Source organism: Alligator mississippiensis, chromosome 3, assembly GCF_030867095.1.
Source record: "Alligator mississippiensis isolate rAllMis1 chromosome 3, rAllMis1, whole genome shotgun sequence".
In the NCBI taxonomy this organism is placed as follows: Eukaryota; Metazoa; Chordata; order Crocodylia; family Alligatoridae; genus Alligator; species Alligator mississippiensis.
The window spans coordinates 270,347,639-270,368,198 of NC_081826.1; the positions used below are offsets into that span (position 1 = coordinate 270,347,639).

The 20,560-nt window shown below is 39.7% G+C and overlaps 1 protein-coding gene across 2 annotated transcripts in view; it reads right to left on the reverse strand.

Moving 5' to 3' along the window:
* Window positions 1-299: 299 nt before the first annotated feature.
* The window catches only part of ITGA1 (integrin subunit alpha 1), a 131,447-nt gene continuing 111,186 nt past the window's right edge, over window positions 300-20,560 (reverse strand). Inside the window, exons 24-30 of one of the 2 annotated variants that reach the window (XM_019495899.2) lie at window positions 20,332-20,434; window positions 17,614-17,727; window positions 15,026-15,130; window positions 13,620-13,724; window positions 12,231-12,323; window positions 10,311-10,427; window positions 300-5,322 (exon numbers count right to left, since the gene is read on the reverse strand). In XM_019495899.2, the coding sequence (XP_019351444.2) occupies window positions 5,278-5,322; window positions 10,311-10,427; window positions 12,231-12,323; window positions 13,620-13,724; window positions 15,026-15,130; window positions 17,614-17,727; window positions 20,332-20,434 (682 nt within the window). In that variant the 3' untranslated portion in view covers window positions 300-5,277. The other variant, XM_019495898.2, reaches the window with a different exon arrangement.

The following is a 20,560-nucleotide window of genomic DNA, read 5'->3' on the forward strand; positions in this document are numbered from 1 at the left end:
ATGTTAGTTATTTTAAAGTTTTCACAATAGTGCTTGCACACAAAATCTGAATATACAATTTCAGTTATGAAAATCTGGCTCTGAATTTCTGGTATTATCTGGTATTCTCAGGTTCATTTAGCAACAATCATTTCATTCTTAACAACAGCCATTTTTCCCTCATGTTAAAATCTGCACCAATGTGTGTTTTTAACAATACTTTCTATCACTGTAGAGGCAGCTTTTGTTTTCACAAATTTGCATACTTTTTAAAACACCTAGAGTGATTCAATATCAGACAGACAATATACACAAACAGGTTGGCTGGACACATCTTTATTACTTTTTATCAGTACATTTTATGGAACAATGTCACAGTAGAAAAGCAAACCATAGAATGTCACGCAGCATGTAATTAGTTTTTCTTGTGATTGCTTTCTTAAAAATAGTGCAAAATTTCAACAGTTTTTCCTGTTAAGTGATATAACAAACAGTGGTGCTCTCTCTTTTAGTCTGTCTCATCCTTTTTTGTTGATACTACATACAGCAGGTGGTACAACAAATTAAACGATCAATAATGTAGACCCATAAGCCACACAATATCAACAGCTTATATTGGGCATGATCCTTACTCCAACTTCACCTCTTATGCTTAGTAATAGAAGCAGAGTAGCATTAAAGGGGAGACAAAAGCTCTGATTCCAGTTAGAGGCGAATTTCCCTGGCACGAGTACTTAAAAAAACAAACAAGCAGTGATTGGATTATTTTCCCAAAGCCTTTCTGTAGACCTTAGCATGGGAGGTGTATCTGTCCTCTGAGAAGCCACAGCTTACGGGGCTACAGCAACACTTGGCAGATACATATCTCATACTGTAGCACTGAGAGGATGCTGTAACTCAGGCAGGCCCCTAGGATTGTTTATATTACATTAGGGCAGAGGTGTCAAACTCACGCGGACAGTGGGGCTCCTCACACACTGATCTGGATGTGACAGTGGCTGTGGGCAGGGTTTGAATTACACTCCGACTTGGGGAGGGTGGGCGGGGTGGGGGGGGGTCTGTGGCGGTGGCAGCTGGAAGCCAGAAGAAGCAGCCACTGCCTGTGCTGCTTAGAAAGGTGTGGAGGGGGTTGGGGACTCGTTTCTTACCAGGGACTCTTGTCTCTTATGGGGGAGGGAGGCTCAGCCCCCCCAAGCCACTCCATAATTCAAACCCTGGCCACTGGGGTTAATGTTGCTGTTATTTGCCCCCACTACTGACAATGGGGATCCATACCACAGGAAGCTGTATCCCAGATTTTAACAGTGAACCCCACTCCCAAATTTCCAGCCCCTACAAGCCCCACAGGCCAGGCAACATGGCTCTGCGGGCTGGATCAGGCCCACAAGCTATATGTTTGACACCATTGGTCTTGGGTATTCTATAGCCCCAGAAACAGCCCAGGACTGAAATGGAGCAAAGATATGTAAAGCCCCTTCCACAAGTTTATAAATTCTATGCTGCGCCTTGTAGAGCGCCATGCTTCATACCTTCAATCAACATAAAGAACACTAGAACAGATCTCTCTTGTCTTAGGCTCCTACCCTGAAACAGTCTTTGCATATGTGCCAGGAGCTTCAAAGGATGTCTATGACGACAGAGGGGTAATGTGCATGATTGGAGCTCTTAGTCATTTAAAACTAATTTAAGCCTAAAACTTAATATATACAGCAGACCTAATGTTAGACTTTTGTTTTAGAAGAACAAAAACATTCTCGTTCATCCATTATTAACATCATATTGAAACCTTGCTGCTTTTTAACAGAGTTAGGAAGCAAACTCTACTTTTGTAACAGTTATAGTCGCTGCAGTGTTTTTGGTGTTTGTATCACTGATCGCAGTGATATTTTCTATAGTAAGCAATGACATTGTTTATGTGATATTGTGTGGAGAGGTTCTAAGGAATAAAAATATTGTATTTGCTAATTCAGGCAGCACGATAGGAAGGTGTTCTGTGGCAGTAGTTACTATACCTATGACTATTTAAAAACAGTTTTTACTTGATAATCAAAATGAGCAAGGAGGAAGCACCATGATGAAAATAGAGAAGATGGGCAATTATATATTGCACTTATGATGTAAAGTGAGAGTAAAATGAATGGAACACTGATTTCAGATATTCTTTACATAGAAAGAATACTTATCTAGGATTATGTATTCTTTTGCAAGGGACATGTGCTGTATTGCTAATGCATATTATAGAGTAACAGTACTGCTCTGAAATTAAATGGGAAATTTAATTAAATCCCCCAATTCCTATTTAAGAGATTATTACAGTTGCAAAGTGAACTACTTAAAGAGTCAGAACCTAGTCCAATGAAAATGGCCTGCATAACATGAATGCTGCGTCACTGAACCAATGGTTAATGGTATGAGGGAAGGAAGGATGGTTCTGTGGTTAGGAACTGAATTGGGAGTTGGAGGCCTGGTTTAGTTCCTCCAGGCTAGGTACAGATGTTCAAAAAGCATGAGATGGAATCGATTTAAGTTACAGTTTTCTGTAAGCAGAGTAGTTTAGATGGGCACTATCATAGACTTCATATCTGATTACAGGTAAATCGTTTAATCTCTTATTGCTTCAGTTTATCTTAACCTCCCTCCCCCTGAGAGATAACAGCCCTTCTGCTTTCCAGAGGTACTGTGCTGATAAAATATTAAATTGTGAGGCACTTGCGGTATGTCTACAATGTGGCAGCAGAGTGCTCAGTCTTGCTATGAAGGAAATAAGCCACACCCACCTGCTCCTGCTCTGTATGCTTCAAGCCCATATATGAGGGGGCAGAGGGCACCCTAAAGGATAACCGAATTGACACACTTGAGGATGTTGAAAACCCAGATTGAGTGTGATGACAGGGGCATCTCTCGGGACATCTTTTCCACTTTAAGGGTTAACACATATGGAATGGGAGTGGGTGAGTGAAAATTTTCTCAGCTATGTGACTGCCCACTCTGCCACAGTCATACATGCATACTCTCATTTCTTGTAATGATTATTATAATCCTGACGATGAAGGCCATAACAATACTCTGAGCAGATAGACAATCCCACATAGTATGATTTTTACAAAGCCTGCATACCACATAATGTGTAATTTGGACTGCAACTAAAGCTTCTGCTTAATATTAAATCTTAATCTTCACTATTAAATGGGCAGGCCTCTGCCAGTCTGAATACTGGATAAAGGAGGGATATTCTATATAGCAATCTTCTGTTTCCATTTACCTTGTGCCTTTCACCAACTTTCCTTGAGGGTCTCATTCTGCTCTCAGTTACATGGCTATTCTTTTGGAGAAATTCCAGTAACTTATAAGGACTTTCTATGAATGTCACGAACTAGATGGGCCAATGACTCATAGAGTTCCTGTTGGGAGTCTGCCCAGTTTCGGATTTTTATTACTCAGAAGCCTAGTCAGATGGGCAATTTCAAGTATACGGTGATTGTAAAATCTTAATCATTCATGTATGCACAAGAAAAAATTACAAATGCTTTGAAACTAACTCAGACTTACTAAATTTATGAGTCTCAAAACATCCAAATGACTACCTTTGTAAGCCAGAGAGTACATAAAAGGGACTCAACATGACTTCTATTCTGACAACTTCTTTCAAATATGAAGCATCATCTGTAAATTTCCAGAGCTACATAGGTCACCTTTGATCACTATTTCACAAAAATAGAAAATTATTATGAATTAAACTGCTCCTTATTAGACTATTAAAAAGAAATAAAATAAGCATGTCCAACTGATTTATGTTCTAGAGAAAAGCTGTGGTGGCTTTACTGAAACCACTTCAGACTGGACATAAGGAAAAACTTCTTTACAAGTCAAGTGCCAAGGGTTTGGAACAGGCTCCCCTCAAGAGGTTGTACAGTCATCTACCCTGGCGATCTTCAAAAAGCATCTTGATGCCCACCTTGCTGGGGTCATCTGACACCAGCAGTCTTTCCTGCCCAAGTGCAGGGGGGCTGGACCTGATGACCCGTAAGGTCCCTTCCAGTCCCTAACATCTATGAAACTATGGAAGTGGATGAGTAAGCTACTTTGAAGAGGTGAAGGTTTATCCACAAATCATATAGTAACTGTGAAAAGGAGGCAGTTTTATATTAAAAAGAGTATCCTAAATGGATTTAAAGAAACATTTTACTACCTATAATTTCAGTGTATTCTTATATATCATCTTTTAAATCTGTGATGCAAAACAGACATCATTTGTTAGGTTCTTATCAGCTATACAAATACTGTATCAGTACTTAAATTCGTAAGTATTAAAAATGAGGTGTGGCTTGTGGTACTAAAAAAAGCTCATCAGTGCTAAGTTTCCTAACTGTGCTCTTTTTTATCATCAACAAACCTTTAAACATACTGGATTAAACAGTAACCTTACAAGGAAAATTCAACAAGCACCCTGCTGGCTAGTCCAAGATATACAACAAGGGCCAGATTTTCAGGGTGCCTCTAAAACGCACCTGCAATATTAGTGAACACGTGAATTTACAGGTCCAGAGGGGCATCTGCTTATTTATTTACACTGCGCAAACAGATCTGCTTGAAATTATTCTGGGCTAAATTTTACACCTTCTGGAAATCCATTCATAGTTCAGATATTTAAGTGCTAAAAATATCAATCCCTAATAGTCTTATTAATAATAGAAATGTATTTCTTGGAGTAGCCCCTGTACATCTGAATACACTGCAGTAAGTAGTAAGGGAAGCCCTTGGATTTGCACTAGATTTCATGTAAAGCTCTGCATATGACACTTTCCTCAGGGTTACTGTTTTGTGAATGTACTATATTGTATTTGGGGTGTTTTCAAGGTTTGAAAGTCTCATTAATGAATTATGGCAGTCAGTTATCTCTTTTCAAAAATTTGGAAACTCAGTAAAGAAATGGCAATTACTGCCTAAAACCCAGTTTCTTGAATAATGTGGTATGAATAATTATTTCATGTATAAAAATATATGAAGAGGCTTGCCTCCCTATAAAAAACATTTCAGAATTTTAAAGTGGAATTACTTGCCCAAAATGAGTAAAGACTTAAAATATTTCTATCATATTACAAACATTATAGACTTGTTCTCTTCCCTTTGTTTTCTCCATCTATGTACCTCATTTGCTTTCTTGTTTTTTTAAAAGAATGACACTAATTAGTCCATGAAAGAGTTTAGAAAACCTTGTGACCAAATTTATATTTATGTTTATAACACCTGAGGACAGATTGTATAATTGCCACATTCTTTTCTTTTTTATATGATTCTTCATTTTGCCATTTTCTTCTTTAGTGGCCTTTTGAAAAATCCAAGCTGTGTATGAGAGGAAAAATGCAATTAAAACCAGAATTTTAGAAAACTTTTGGCAAAGTTTACAAGGCCTTTGTTTATCTTATCTTATTTTATTTTTTAAATGCATTGTTCTAATGTTCATGGGTGAGTTATAACTCAGTGCCATATCAGTGAAGCTCAAAGTTGTTTTCCTGAACTGCAAAAATAGAAGACATATCTCCTGCCAACAGGCAAACTTAATGTACAGTAATTGCTGAATCATTCTTATGTGACAAAGTGTCAAAGATTTGTCAACTTCAAGCTAATAATATTTGAAACAGTGTAATACATTTTAATTTACTGCATAAACATATACATTCAATGAATAAATACCACATTTTTCAGATGATTATGCAAACCTAAATTTGCTGTAGTAACCCTAACAGTATTTTAACTAAAGCTTTAGCTTTGGGAATACTGCCCACTTGTGTTGAAGTGGTGGTAAAGCACGGGACAATGAACAAGCACAAGTTTTTTGATTTTCGGAAAGTGAAAAACATCTACCCTCAGAAGTCTGAGAATGTTTTTAAATATAATTTGATTGCTGAATGTTAAACCCCAACCCAAAGTGAAAACATATTTTAGCATATTAGAAATCTCTTTAATTTTGCAGTTTATATTACCACTATAAATGAAATGTTGGCAGGAGCAATTGATAGCTATTTTCACAACATTATTATTATTATTCCTCTTATAGTCTAATTTTTCTTAACCTGTGTCTGCAAAATTGTGAATTATAAAGAAACTTGCTTATGTCCATAAAGATCTGGAAATGGCAGATTATCTGTGAATTTAGTTGATGCTAAGCTACCTGGCACAAAATTGGCTCCATTGTAGCTAACTGTTGAAGACGGTCATAGTTAATTTATTTGTATTTTAACTCTGCAATGATAAAGAATCAATCAGTAGCTTCTAATTGTACTTTCATGCCCATATTTTGAAATTTGCTAGTGATTTCAGGTGCCCAGCTGGACTCCTTTAAAGGTTCAAGAGGGTCAGGAACCAGTACTTTCAGGAAATCAGACCCTTTTAATTAGGGTGACCATATGTCCCAGATTGGCCAGGACAGTCCTGGATTTTGGAGGCTGTCTCAGAGAACTGGCCATTAAAGAAAATTGATGCAAAAGTCCCAGATTGGCAAGAATCTGCCCATGCGTGTGGCTCCTGAGTCAGAAGCCAGGCACATGTGGGTGGATTCATGCCAACCAGTGACTATTGCTTCAGGTTTCTCAAAGGAGCCTAGCCAATGGGCTGCTCCCTTGTCTGGACTGGACTGGACTGCAACTGGAGTCACTTGCCCAGTAGAGTCGGGATTGAGGGAGGGGTGTGTGTGTGTGTGTGCGCGCGCGCGCACGCGTGTGTGTATGCGTGAATATGTCATACTGTCTATCCTGGTTCCTGGGAGCCATGGGGTCATGGCTGGTGCCCCCTGTCCCAGATTTCCCTCAAATTATTATGGTCACCCTACTTTTAATGCATTTTATGTTGGGCACTCAGCATTACTACTTGATTTTCCTTTTGTTACCAAATTTATTTTCTTAGTAATAAAAACATAAGATCCATGTTTGTAGAAATGATTATCATGAGTGTTGTTGTGTGTCCGTAAAGGCCTAGCTAGCAAATACTGTAAACAGTTTGATTATATGACCAGTGACTATGTACATGTGGAACTGTCTAGCTGCACAAATATGTGAAACTGAATGTGGATTCTTGCATAAGAATCTCAAGCCTCCTTTTTTTAAATGTAGCACTATATTTTACAGTCTTCTTTTTAAAGGTGAATTCTAAAGTTTTATTAGCACCATATTTGTTCTGCTCTTAATCAGTCTCTGAGCACCTTCACATTAAATAGATTGGAAATATCAAAGTTCTACTGAGCTTTATGAAGTTTGACTGTTCTCCTTTTCCATAATATAATACCACTGTTTAGGATAGTTAGGGCCTTTTTACATGCTGCATTTTGATCTGCTCAAAAGTTGATCAGTTAGTGCTGGCTCACTAGCCCATATTTTGAAATTTTGAAATAGTTTGATGCAGTCACACCTTAAATCTAAAAACCTCCTCTGACTGTCCTCCACCTGCCTGGCTATGACTTGCCACTAGAGGGTTGGTGAGCAGGGGCCTGACTAGGAGCTACAGCTGTGAGTTGCCACTACAGGTGTACAGTCATGACAGGCTTCTATATAGGTGGAGGTGTGTGAGAGATGGGTTGGAGGGTGGACAGAAACATGAATCTGGGAGGTAGAGAGTTAATGAGATGTGTAATGACATGGGAGGTGCAAAGGAAATGGGGGTGGGGGTGGGGGAAGGGTGGTGAAATGAAGGAAGGTAGCCACTGAAGGATAAAATAAAAAGAAGTAAAAAATAAAAATATTTTAAAAAGGAATAAGGAGCAACTAAATTAAAGAAGGTCTCATGTTCTAATAAACTGGGATTTGGGAATGGGATGTGGGGGGTGCTGGTCATGTTTCTTGAGGTGGCTGGGAAATGGAAGTGGTGAGGGAAGGTGCTTTTTGTGGGGGATATTGCCTCTGTCCTGGGAAAGAAGGCCCAGCTCATGGGGACCTGATCCAGCCCTCAACCTTATTTCCACCAACCCTCTCCCTAGACTCCGCTCCTGTCCATGCCCTGTGACATGGCTAGCTGTCATGTGCTTTGCAGTCTGTTTTCATGGGGTTGCATCCATGGGGGTGGGAAGGTCACACCTACAGGGTTGTGGAAGGGAGTTTGCTTGGTGTGAGAACTGCCCCCTGGGCAGTAGAGTTCAGGGAGTGGAAAGTTTGTCCACACAGAACAGGAGGTTGGAGGAGGGGACACTGCATCCTGGGATGATGGAGGACTACAACTTGGGCAGTTCATCATTGACAGCCACACATCAATGCAACATGATCTGAGTAACAGGGATCAGAGATAAACCTGCCCTGGAGTGGTGTAACTTTAAGCCACCACTTTTAACCACCTAAAGTGTGCTTAAAAATAGTTTCAGGTGTTAATGTGTGGACAATCCAAGGGTTAAGAGCTCCAGGAGTCACCTAAAATTAATGTGTAACCAGGCCCTTAGTAAGTGTAATATTAGTTTACTCATTAAGGTACTGCAGGCAGGGATCAGAAATAGCTTTGGATCATCAGCAGTAATATCCTGAAAGATTTTGCATGCTTCTTGTGGAATTCTGAGAAATCTTAACAGCCACTGATTTTACTGCAGTTGAGCTGCCTCAATATGCTGATCCCTGAGAGATTCTTTAACTTTATAGTAAGGTTTTAGGATTGTAATTTAGCTTAAATATCTCAAAATTCAAGGAACCCAGAAGAAATCTGGCACTTCACTAAAATTATTTACCATTATGTATTTTATACCTTCTTGCCTTCAGTTTGGTGAATAACTATTAATATTCCCCAATGGTTAAAGAAGTAGTTTAGTGAATCTTTTACTATTTTGATTCTCAGAAGCATGACTAGAATAATTTGGCTTAGAAAAGATTTCACAAGACAAGATGAATATCTTCCAAGGGCACAAGTGTAAAGCAACATAATTGCTAAGCTTAACTGGTGGCATATAGAGATTAATTTTTACCAGAAGAAATATCTTCCTGGGTACCAGAGGGCTGCTTCCACTGTTAATTTACAGTGTGCCCTCTCCCCTGCCTGGGAAGGGGGCAGGCTGTCTAATTGCAAATGGCACCTGCTGAAAAGAAACAGGTACCACAGACAGCTAGGGAGGGTTCCCACCCTGGGGGAATGCATCCTCATCCTGCCAATGAGCTGATTGATAGGAGGGGGTATTTTCCTAGGGTGGGAATCCTCCCAGTTCTCTGCATGAGAATAACCCCACTCCTTGCACTCCTTCAGGTGAGCCTGGGGGACAGCAGAGAGAGGAAGAAACACCGGTTGCTCTGGTAAGCTCTGGGAGCCTTGTGGCAGGGCATGGCGGCTTGCCTTGCAGGGTGAGGTGGGGGCATTCTTCTGTGTCAGTAGAGCTCCTGAGCCTTGCTGCCATGACACCTCAGCTTGCCTTGCCCTGCACTGCTATGGGTCAGCTGGGTTGTGTGGGTAGCAAGGGCAAACAAAAGGGGCTGGGAGCCAAGTTGGGGCAAGCCTCTGCATACCCATTTCCCAGGCCCTTTGGTTTTCCCTTGTCCAATACCCAAAGGCAATTTTCCCAGCCCAGCATGTGGCTCTCTGCTCCCCCTTGTTGTCCTGCCACCTGCTCAGTGGTGGAGTGTCAAATTAAAAGCCAGTGGCTGGAAGCATGTTTACTTCCAACCAGCAGCTTTTAAATCACTGCCCTGCTGCTCAGCTGGGCAATGGAGGTGACAAGGAGAAGCTGGTGGGGGCCCCCACCTCTTCCTGAAACTGGGGACTGCCAACTTGGGGAAAAGACAGGAGTGGTGGGAAGGAGGGAGCAGGTGCCCCCCACGCATTTTCAAGACCAGATGGACTCTGGTCTCAGGAAGGCAAGAAACCTTCATCTCAGCTCCACTCCCCGCTCCAGGGGGAAAGCATATAGACAGTCAGTCTCCCAGGAGAAACTCTCCTTGGAGCTATTTACCTTGGTTGTTGCCAGGTCATTTTTCTCCTGGAGTGGACATTTTTGTTTCAGGAGAAAAAAAAATCCTGAATATCTGCACACTTTTGGCTTCTACTGGGAGAATGGCAATTCTTCCAGTAGAACTTGGATATCTGTACTTGGCTTAAGTTAAAAAGCCAATTTATCTCTGAATTTTGTTTAATTTTAATGAAATTACACTCTTGGAAAATCGACACATACTGCCCAAGTGCCTAGAATACATTTTATTTAGGGGGGGAAATCTAATTTAATTAAGTTGTCATAATTCTAATAATTTTATTTTATTATAGGTATCTCTTATGCCTAAGAAATTCTAGCTGAAAAAACCACACACCTGAACCTTTAAAAATATCTTAGCACATGAAAATGAAAACACAAAATGAAATGATAATATGCAGCTTACCTTCCACAATGCAAATATAAGAAGTGCAAGAAACAATAACCCAATGAAAATACTGAGTAAAATGACCAATAATTGAACGCCACTGCGTTGAGTGTCTTTGAAAATTGTAATCTTGTTCTGTAAATTATTCCAAATATAAATGTTAACGGTATTTTCTCTAAAACGATGACAATATTACTTGTGTTATAGATGCCCGCTTTCAGGAGTATCACAGTTTCATTTTTTTACTAGGAATTTCCCAGAGGAAGATGAGACTATAACCACCAATATGAAGCTTGCTATCTAGGCAACTCTCATCATATGTATCAAGTTCATTACTATCAATGCTGCTGTGCTGTCTGTTTAGCATAATAATAATAATAACTTGTCATGGTTCTCCAATTCTCATGCAGGAGTACTGAAGAAGACTGCACCCCCTAGGTTGTCTACAACATACTTTTCATAATTCAAAGACTATATTAAGGGCTTCTCTACATATGATTTTAAGCCAATGTAGTTAAATCAGTAAAGAAGGCTATACAGATACTCTGATTTTAAGCCAGTTTTATTTGGTTTTATTAGCAAATGATTTAAGCCAAACTGAAATAAGGTACTCCTAAACTGAAATCCCTTTGTATTAGTTTAATCTAAACTGGTTTAAAAACTCATTTAAGTTGATCCAGAGCAACTTTTCCGTGTAACAAGACCTAAAAAATCTGAAAACTAAATATTCAATGTAAAGGACTTGACGTCCTAAGAATGGTATTTCCGACTCTAAATGCACTGAGGAACCAGTCCAAAGTATCTTCCATCCATGTCAAGCATATTTTAATTCATGTACTGAATATTAATCTGGGACTTTGTTTTGCTATACGAATTTAAGTGTAGAAGGTTTTTTAATGAGAAGGCTGAAGGTTCATCACTGATGCAATTCCAAAAGGAGTATGTACAAGACCTAATTTTCCTTAAATATCATTTCCACAAAAATTTTTGAGATATTTCAAAATAACATAGAGTTAGATTTTTACAGAAAGTTAGCACTGCAGTAAGCTATCACAATTATATAAAAATCAAAATGACCTTAGATAAAAGTACAAGATAAACCATATTCAAGATGTTTTAAAGAGTAAATAAAATGATAAACTTAAAATACGGTAGTTAGGAAGATAGATATAAAAATCCCTGTTCTCATATTATATATGAACTTTTTGCGAAATTTCTTATACATTTTGATTAGTTTAGATGGGCTATTTCAGATCAGGCACATACAGGAGAGGCAGATGTATTAAAAAAAAAAAAAAAAAAGATCCTGTTTTCCTGTATAAGTCTTTGGTAATAAAGAGGAGAGAACAGAATTAGAGAAAACACTGTACATAAATAGTATGAGTTCTAAAGAATATTTGTCTATACTTTAAATTATTAATGCTCTAAAAATAATTATTTTAAATCTACTTCTAATCTTGAAGGATAGGCACAGTACTAGTTTACTGCAATGGCGAGGAGTATGCAAGGTAGGTCATTTTTCATGTCCTATGTAAATTGGTAAATAGGTTGTATACTCATCATTATTGATAATGTTATTTCAGGTCAGTTCAGAAATTTTGCACTTGGAAACATTTTGGCTACTCAAATTGAAAATGTCTACCTCAGACAGCACGTCTACACGAGAAGCTACGGCGATGTAGCTCATCATTATGGTGACGTAGTGTCAGCAGGCACAAGCCATAACTCCGATGCTACGTTGCCATAGCTCATCACTACGGCGACGTAGCATCTAAAAATAACCATGTACTGCCAGGACTGCGCAGTACCTAACACGCAGTCAGGGGCACGTGTAGACGTACCCACTCATAGCGTGGCTAATTGCTGTAGATAGTAACCAGAACATGCCATTAGCAGAGTAAATCCAACAGAGGTGTCAGAGACGATGGTTGCACATACCTCTAATTTTCCATTTTCTCTTCGTAAAATCAGTGAGGAGTTTTCACTTTGAAGTAACGCTTTTACTATGAGTGTTAAACTGCTAATGCTTGCCTAGAAGAAAACAAGAGACTATTTTTAAGGTTAAGCATTTTGATTGAAAGATGAATGACAGCACAGTGCCTCTTCAGCTTGTATGGGAAAGCGAGCAGGGGATGAATGCAAACATTAATGATAAACAGCAAAATATCAGGGAATAAGCATAGTGAGGTGCTACTGGAATTGGTAAAGAAAACTGCAGAGAAATATGGATCTCTGGCCAAATCCTGCAAATTGCCTGGCCCCATCATTTCTCCCACCTCCTTGGAGCCTTGAAGAATTAAACCCCAAAAAGATTAAAATTAAAGCAATTAAATAAAAACATGGAATTAAACTTGATCTAAGGCTCCAATCTAACGCCCCAATCATGCAAAACTGTATGCTTTTAAGCAGCAAATAATCCTTTTGAAGTCATACAGGGCTGGAGTCTAATACATCTTTATAAATAAGGTAAAGATTAGGTATTTAAAAGAGGATAGATTCTTGCAATATCATATTGCTGAGATAGCAGTCTGTAATACAAAATATTGAGTAATAACTGGACACTGCTTTGGGCCACATACACAATGCCATGAATGAGAAATGTCCTGCATACATTTTTTAAATAATGAAAAGAATAACTTTCTTGTTCTACACCTAGATAAAGCAAAGAGCAATCTATTTTTTTTTTTTTAAAAACTAGAGAAAGAGAGAGACAAACATGCATAAAATGACTACTGACCTACTGATTCAGAGCAGTGGTATTATTAGCCTAACCTATATTTTCCAACATTCCTAGTGAGTGCCATCAGGGTCATTCTGGGGTGGCTTGCTTACTCTTGTTCTCTCTCTCTCTCTCACCAGAAATTTTATTCTGAATGAGAGAAACATTTCCAGGATAAGATTTAACTAAAACCTGATACGTTCCAATGAAAAACTTCAGTTTCAACGAATGAGGATTTTCTACTGAAAGAGAATTTTGTCAAAAAAAATCCTGATCAGAAATAATCATATCACATAACAGGCAGAGAGAACAAGCTGTGTTAGTCTAAAGTCAAAAGACAAGGTAGAAGTGCACCTTACAGACTAACTGAATCAGAGAGGCATAAGAACAGGTAGGTTCTAATGGGCCTTAATTTCTGGGCACCTCGGCAACACAATAGATGTAGATTAATTTTGAGAGAATAGCATGGAAAAGGATGGCAAATAGTCAGCTACTAATGAGAATTAAGGAATTAAATATATACATACATGTACATAGTGGATAAACATAACATTGCCTTAATATTGTTTCAGCTTCATAAGGACACTGAATGTGGACAAGGTACTTACTTTTATAAAAGTAGATTTCCATATTCTTAATGAAACATTCACTTGAGATATACCAGATGGATCCAAAATACAATGAATAGACGCACAGTTGTGTGTTTCACAGTCCTGTTTAAAATGAATAATCAAACACTTTCAGCATTACTCTAGAATAACATCACTTCAAACATACTACATGTAGACCCGTATCTGACAGTAGTTTAGTTCTGACAATTAACACTAACATACTTTGGGAAAAGCGGCTTTTTTACACAAAAACTTATATTGCAATAACTAAATTGATTTAACACTCAGACTCTGGGGGAAATAGTGGAAGTTTTGGTAGACTTGTCCACATTAGATAGATTGTTGCAACTATAACTTATGGAGATGAAGCAGACAGGCAAGTTTTTCTGCTAGCATAGCCACATGACCTCCTTGTAGGACAAAAGCTAAACTGACAAAAAGCACTCTACTGCTCCCATAGCTACATCTACACCGGAGTAGTATCAGCTGGGAAGTATGACTTTTTATGCTTCTAGCTGACTAGTTATTTTGGAAAAATTTTGTTGTGTAGATCTGTCCTGTATAGACTTATTCCGATTTTGATCAAAACCTCTTCACACAGGTGTAAATGATGATGAAAATTATTTGGAAATTGTATCATACTGAAAGGGAAGAATTAATATATTCTATCTGCACAATTTCAAATGGATAAATAATTTACCAGATAGTGGAGAGTGAGGCATTTGAAATATTACTTATTCTTTAATTCATTAGAGTAGGAAAGATGGGGGAGGAGCCTTGGCGTAAATGGGTACAATGCCACAGAAACCGATGGAGCCACAATGCTCTATACCAGCTGAGGATCTCCCTCAAGGTTCCTCCCTTCAGCTTCATGATAAATTTATTACATTTTATATAGAAAGTTAACTTTTTTAGCTGTCAAAATATAAGATTACACTGTATTAACACATTTCTTAAAACAATCTCAGCAGTATTCAGCTTAAAACATTTCAAGTAAATGGTATAATTCAAGGATGCACAACCTCCAACCCCTGGGCCAGATGTGGCCCATGGAGCCATGGATGTGGCCCACAGAACTCCCCATGGGTCAGGAAAGTTGGCAGTGGGAGAGCAGTGGCCTGCCCCACTTCCAAATTCTCTCCTCCAACAGGGTTGAGCCAGGGTTGGGGCCAGTTCATGCCCTTTCCTTTCTCGCCATGGGGCTGGGCTGGAGTCAGGACCAAGCCAGGCCCTTTTCCTCCATGCAGCCAGATGGTGTCCCACAATGCCCACCCTGAGCACCCTATCAGGACAATCAGCCAGATCCAGCTCGTGGATGGACTGGGTACTGCTTATCCACCCTGCTGGGCCAAACGTTTGGGCACCACTGGTATAATTAATACACATATACTACACAGACTTACCATAACCATATCTTTTGTAGGTTCTTTTATTTTGGACAACACAAATGGCTCCCCAGAGTTGATCTTTAATGGATCTATGGGATGACTAGTTTGGCACTTTGCGTTCTATGAGAAGAAATGCCAATATCTTTGTTAATGTCAGAGCTTATACACTAGTATATAAAAAGAATACTTTGGAAATGCATCTACAATGCTAATATTAAGCTACTCTACTTGGAAAGTTACTGTTAGTGCACTAGTCTTTATTTGTAAATAACATAACATAGAAAATCAAACTGAATTGAATTGCTGTACTGCTAAAGTGTTTATTACCATTCATATTGCAAAATATAACAGAAAGAGGGTGGGTAGGCCAGTCACTCTTGGAAGATGGATGCAAGGGAGGATGTTTAGAGGAAGTTACCCATGAGCACTTTATCCTTAAGCCCCAATGCCCTTCAGGAGGGAAGTAGTCACCAGGTGGCAGATTCTGAGGAGTAGATATATTGGGAAGTCTCTTTAAAAGTCCAGATGGAAGATTACCTACTAAAAAGGAAACTATAGGCTGATTCAACCAGAGTAAAGAACCACATCACTAAGAACTTCTAATAAGTGGGGATAGCCTGGCATAAGGGGAAGAATTCTATTTCCCTTTGTGCACTTAAATGGTACTTATCCAGTCACACAAATAGCATATTTGGCACTTATGCCCAGTTTGCAGTGCTATTGCTCTTATAGTGCAGAAGCATTAATGTGCACATGTACAGTAAACCATCCTGGCCAAGCAGCTATGTGGCTATGTATGCATGCACATATACAGACATCAGTCCCAAAGGAAAAAAAAAAAGGCAGGTAGAGGGTGGCCTGCCATTTTCTGTCCCAATAGTTGAATGATTAGGGCACTCATTCAGGAAGAGGGAGCCCTGAGTGGTAGACACCCCCTCCCTAGGTTGAATGTACTTTTCTCTGACTTTCCACCATGCCACAGGTCACACATTATCTAGTCCTTTCTCCAGCACTCCTTCTGAAGCTTAGCCACTGCACCTTGCATTGAATAGTCTTTAGATAAAATGGACAAAGAGCACTGGGGAAATTTCTGCCCCATTGGGAGCAAGTGTCTTCCCGCCTCATCCCTTTTGACTGTCTTGAGAGCCAGCTTCCAAAGGAGCCCTGGAGGAGAGACTGGATAATTCTTAACTTGTGGCATGGTGTGTAGAGCACTATGCTGAAAAAGTCAGACAGATGCAGGTTCAAACTTCCTCTGGGGGGAAGGTGGCCTAGGACTTAGGTCTCCACCTTCCTTAACAAGTACCCTAACTGCTCAGCTATGGGACTAAAATGCAAACACTTACATGTTCACACTTTATCCACAGGGTAACATAATTGCAAACTGTGAGAAAATTATAAAACAGTCACTTAACTGGCTTGAAAACTGCTATTTAGGCATAAATATGTAACAGAACTCAAATTGCTCAAGTCCCAGTCCAGAGCCCAGGCTACTGCATCACCAATGGCAGTACCACAGAACTTACTTGGCTTTTTCATATCCAGTGGTTTACAATCTGGTTAGTTCACAGTTCGTGCATCTACATATGCACTAATGCGCTTTTGCTACTTCACATTAAGTTTAATACCCCTAGGAAGTTTTAAATGTGTTCCAGGTTTTGGGGTGGGTGAGGGCAGTGCTTTAATTAGAGAGCCACTCTAATTAAAGTGCCATAGCGTCTTATGTATCATTGTCCCCATGCTTAAAAATGGCAGCGGGGAGTCTTAAACTAAAGCTCATTCAATGCAGGAGGCTGCTGGAGTGCAATAATTACCATGCTGCAGCTGTGCTGTAATTACAGCATGTCAGAGCAGCCTTTGCGCTCATGTACAGACACTATCTAATATGAGGTATTACATAAATAAGCATTAGGCTGCCCTAATGAACAGTAGCAAAAGCACATGCCTTTTTAGTGAGGCTTAATGCACAGTAACCTATTTCTACTGTACATTAGCATGTTAGCACTGCTTTTGATGTGCCGCTTAATACGCAGTAGAATAGGCTACTGTGCATTAAAGCACACGTGTAGACACACCCAGCGTATTGCTGAATTAAGATCAAACCAATCAGCTACTCACTGGGACTTTTTATTTTAAAGGGTGCTGCTTTCCATTCAGCTGGAACATGAATGTGGTCCCATGCAGCTGATCAGAGAAGCAGTATGCTTTGAAGTGAAAGCCATGGCAGTTAACTTGTGCAGTTTTGTGGTCCTGCACAGTTGTTTTAAATGACTATATATGACACCCCACTGGTTCACAAACCCTCATCTTCACAGTTGGAGTTGAATTCAGGTTCCATTGTACCATTACCTTGACATCTTCAAAACATTTTACATAAGGCTAACAGTCTTTACTTGGTGTATTTCTATCACACATCTATCAATATACATGGTGCTTTAAATTCTACTTATACTGTGGGCTTTCTTCATTAGAGTGCAATATGAGCTAAGCTTAAGCATATATGTCATCCAATTGAGTCTTGAAGTTTCTTACTCCAGTTAAGCAAGTACCTTTCATGTTTAAAATAAAATAAACACACATTCAGTTTTAAATACATAACTTACATCTGAACATGACAGCTCAGTTAGGTAGAGAACTGGGTTTTTGACTGAAGTTAAGTTGGGGAATAAAATCTGCAGTGAAAGCTGCGGCACTGGAAAGTGTTCACCTTTTTCAATCTGTAAGAAAAGAAAAGCACAGTATTTCTTGTTTTCACCTAGCACCTTCTTTATTGTATTGGCCTTTGGTAATTACTAGTCTCTGACTGTGGTCCACAGACACAGTGTTAATGCGCTTTAACATGTCTACACATATGTTAATGTGCTTTAACTATTCACACCTAAATTTGATACCTGCACTTGCAGGTATCAAATTTAGGCACAATTAGCCCCAAATTGCCATTTTTAAAGCGCAATAAGAGATGTGTGCCCAAATGTGCCTTATATTTAGGCTAATGCACCTTAAAGTCTCATGTAGACATGCCCGTAATGTAGTAGTAGTAGTGAAATTGAGCTGATATAAATGTTACTACTATTCCTACAGCAGGAGCAGGAGTTTGCATCATTTGCTCTTCACAGTTAGAAAATACATTTTACTGGGGGGCTTGGTGAGTAATATTAAAAAGCAAGAAAAAGGGATTTAATGAGCATGTTCAATTTTGATGTTTTTTACATCCCAGGCTGCTATTTTGGATCCCCATCTGCTCATCATTTGGAAATTGGGCCACATGAGTTCTTAAGGGCTAAGGAGAAACATCCAAAAAGCCTGAATTGATTCAATCTTTTCAGGTTAGTCCAACCTGCCTCGACTGAATCAGTTTGCGACTGCACAGACATTCCCTTGGGACTGAGAAAATGCAGGCACATTCCTGCAGTGGCACAGGATAGAATCTGGGAGGCACTAGAGCAGCCCTCTCTCCCCTTCCAAAGTGCTGAGCTGAGGGGAGGTGTGGCCAGGCCCCAGCAGGATGCTCTGATTAGGGAGGGGTTCAAAACCCCACCCTGCTTGCACAATCTCAGGCTTTCCCCTGCTCCCTGCTCAAGGGGCAGGAGTGTTGCCAGACCCTAGCCCCTGGCTAGCACTCTGAGGCAAAGGGGGTGGGGGTGTGCAGTGTATGCATCTGTTGATGATACTGAGCTTTTCAATCTCCATCTCTCTGCAAACCTGACATGTGAGTGAGCCATCAACAAAACAAAAACCTCTCTCATTAGTTCAAGCTCTTCTTAAACAGCTTTTTCCAAGGAAGGAATGGAGGGACATTACCAGCTGACCTGCTGATTAGCTCTAGACAGCCCTAAGCAGTCACTCTTCTGTCTGCCTGTCCCAGTGAAATTGGAGAGACATGCACACAGACACCTCTCAGTGTTAGCTACCATACCACATGCCTAGGGTCTGTGGGGCTGGGGTCCGTTCTGTGGGAGATGGGAGGAAGGGAGGAAGGCGGAGATCCCTGTTTGAGCAGTGAGTGATGGGGAGGGGAGGGGCAGGGGGAAGCCAAGCAGACGCTGCTTTGCCGGCAGTCTTTGCTGGATCTTTGGCTAGGGAGCAGAGGGGCGGGGCCAGCTCTGTTCTCTGGAGCAGAGAGCCCAGCCCAGCACAGGGTTGCAAAGCATCTGGGATACCGAGGGACTCTGGTTTAACTTAAACCAGAAGGAGAGGTTTTCCTTTTTTATTTTGACTATTGTAGTCAAGACCAAAACAACATTTTCACTTGGGAAGCAGGAAAGCAGCCAGTGAAAGGGAGTGGCTTCAGGTAGTGGTCTTGCCTGTCACAGAATAAAGTTTTTATTCAGAGGCTTTTAGTAATAGTCTCCCTGCAGTTTCTTTCTTCCTTACTATTTCCTAGGCTTGGTGTTTAGTCATCGCAGTCACAGTCCTTTGTGGAAAAAGAGAGAAAGAATCTACAAGCTACTTGCAGAAACACTGCCTATCACATCAGTGACTATGTAGTCTGGAGCCCATTGGCACTTATCCTCATCCAGACCAGTAGGATTTAAAATCAGACACCACCTTTAAATAATCTCTTTATCGTTAAGACAAATATTGTGGGTTACAGTAAGGAAATATTTAATACTGGGTGGCTAAAAACAACATTAGAGGGACATCATGTATAACAAAAGGGAGATTATTTTTTGTTTCTGACTGCTGTACAAAAAAAGGTTAGACTTTTCTCATGGCCTGTGTACTATAGATAATAGATAGCTGACTCAGTCTTTTCTTCCATGTGGCTGGAGTTGAGATTCAATGCCAGACTTGATACTGGGAAACAGGGATATTTTGGGGCTAATTAAAATCAGTCCTCCTATAGTGCAAGGGTGGACTTATAACTGACACATTTTTTTCCATCCTAAGCTCCTTTATTTTGTCATCTTCATTTAATTAAGAAGGCATAGTCCTTAAAGCATGGTACTCCCATTCTTCAAAGTTGACTGCTTTCTGGAAATATCTGTTCTAAACAATAACTACACTCTGAAATGAATTTAGGGCAACCTCTGATTTCAATAGCACATGCTTCTCTTCTTTTTTGTGAAAGCAGGAATGCTACAGACCATCTGGAAGGACTCTATCACCAACAAACCACATTTGAGAACCTCTGATGTATATTGTTTCAAAGAAAAAACAATGCCTCTCTAGCCCCACAAATTGCAGCTGTAGAAGTTTTAACATGTCACAGATCTGGCACTTAAGCAATAAATTATTATAGGATTATTAATATATTCAGAGCAGATTAAGAAAAATGGTACCAATTCCTTTATAATAACATTTTGGTTGCTGTTTCTTACCTTATAATTTATGTTAACTTCATCCCCAATGTTCTCCGTTGTATTAATAACAGCAGGAACTGTATCATTTGCTAGAATTCTAAAGTGGTATCTTTTTAAAACACTGTGGATTAAAAAAATAGAAGAACATTTATAATTATGCACTCCAGCAGTTAATTACAGACAGCTTTTCATTATTCTGTTAATTCTCCAGGGCTAGTTTTGCCACAGTAAGTGCACTACTTCTTCC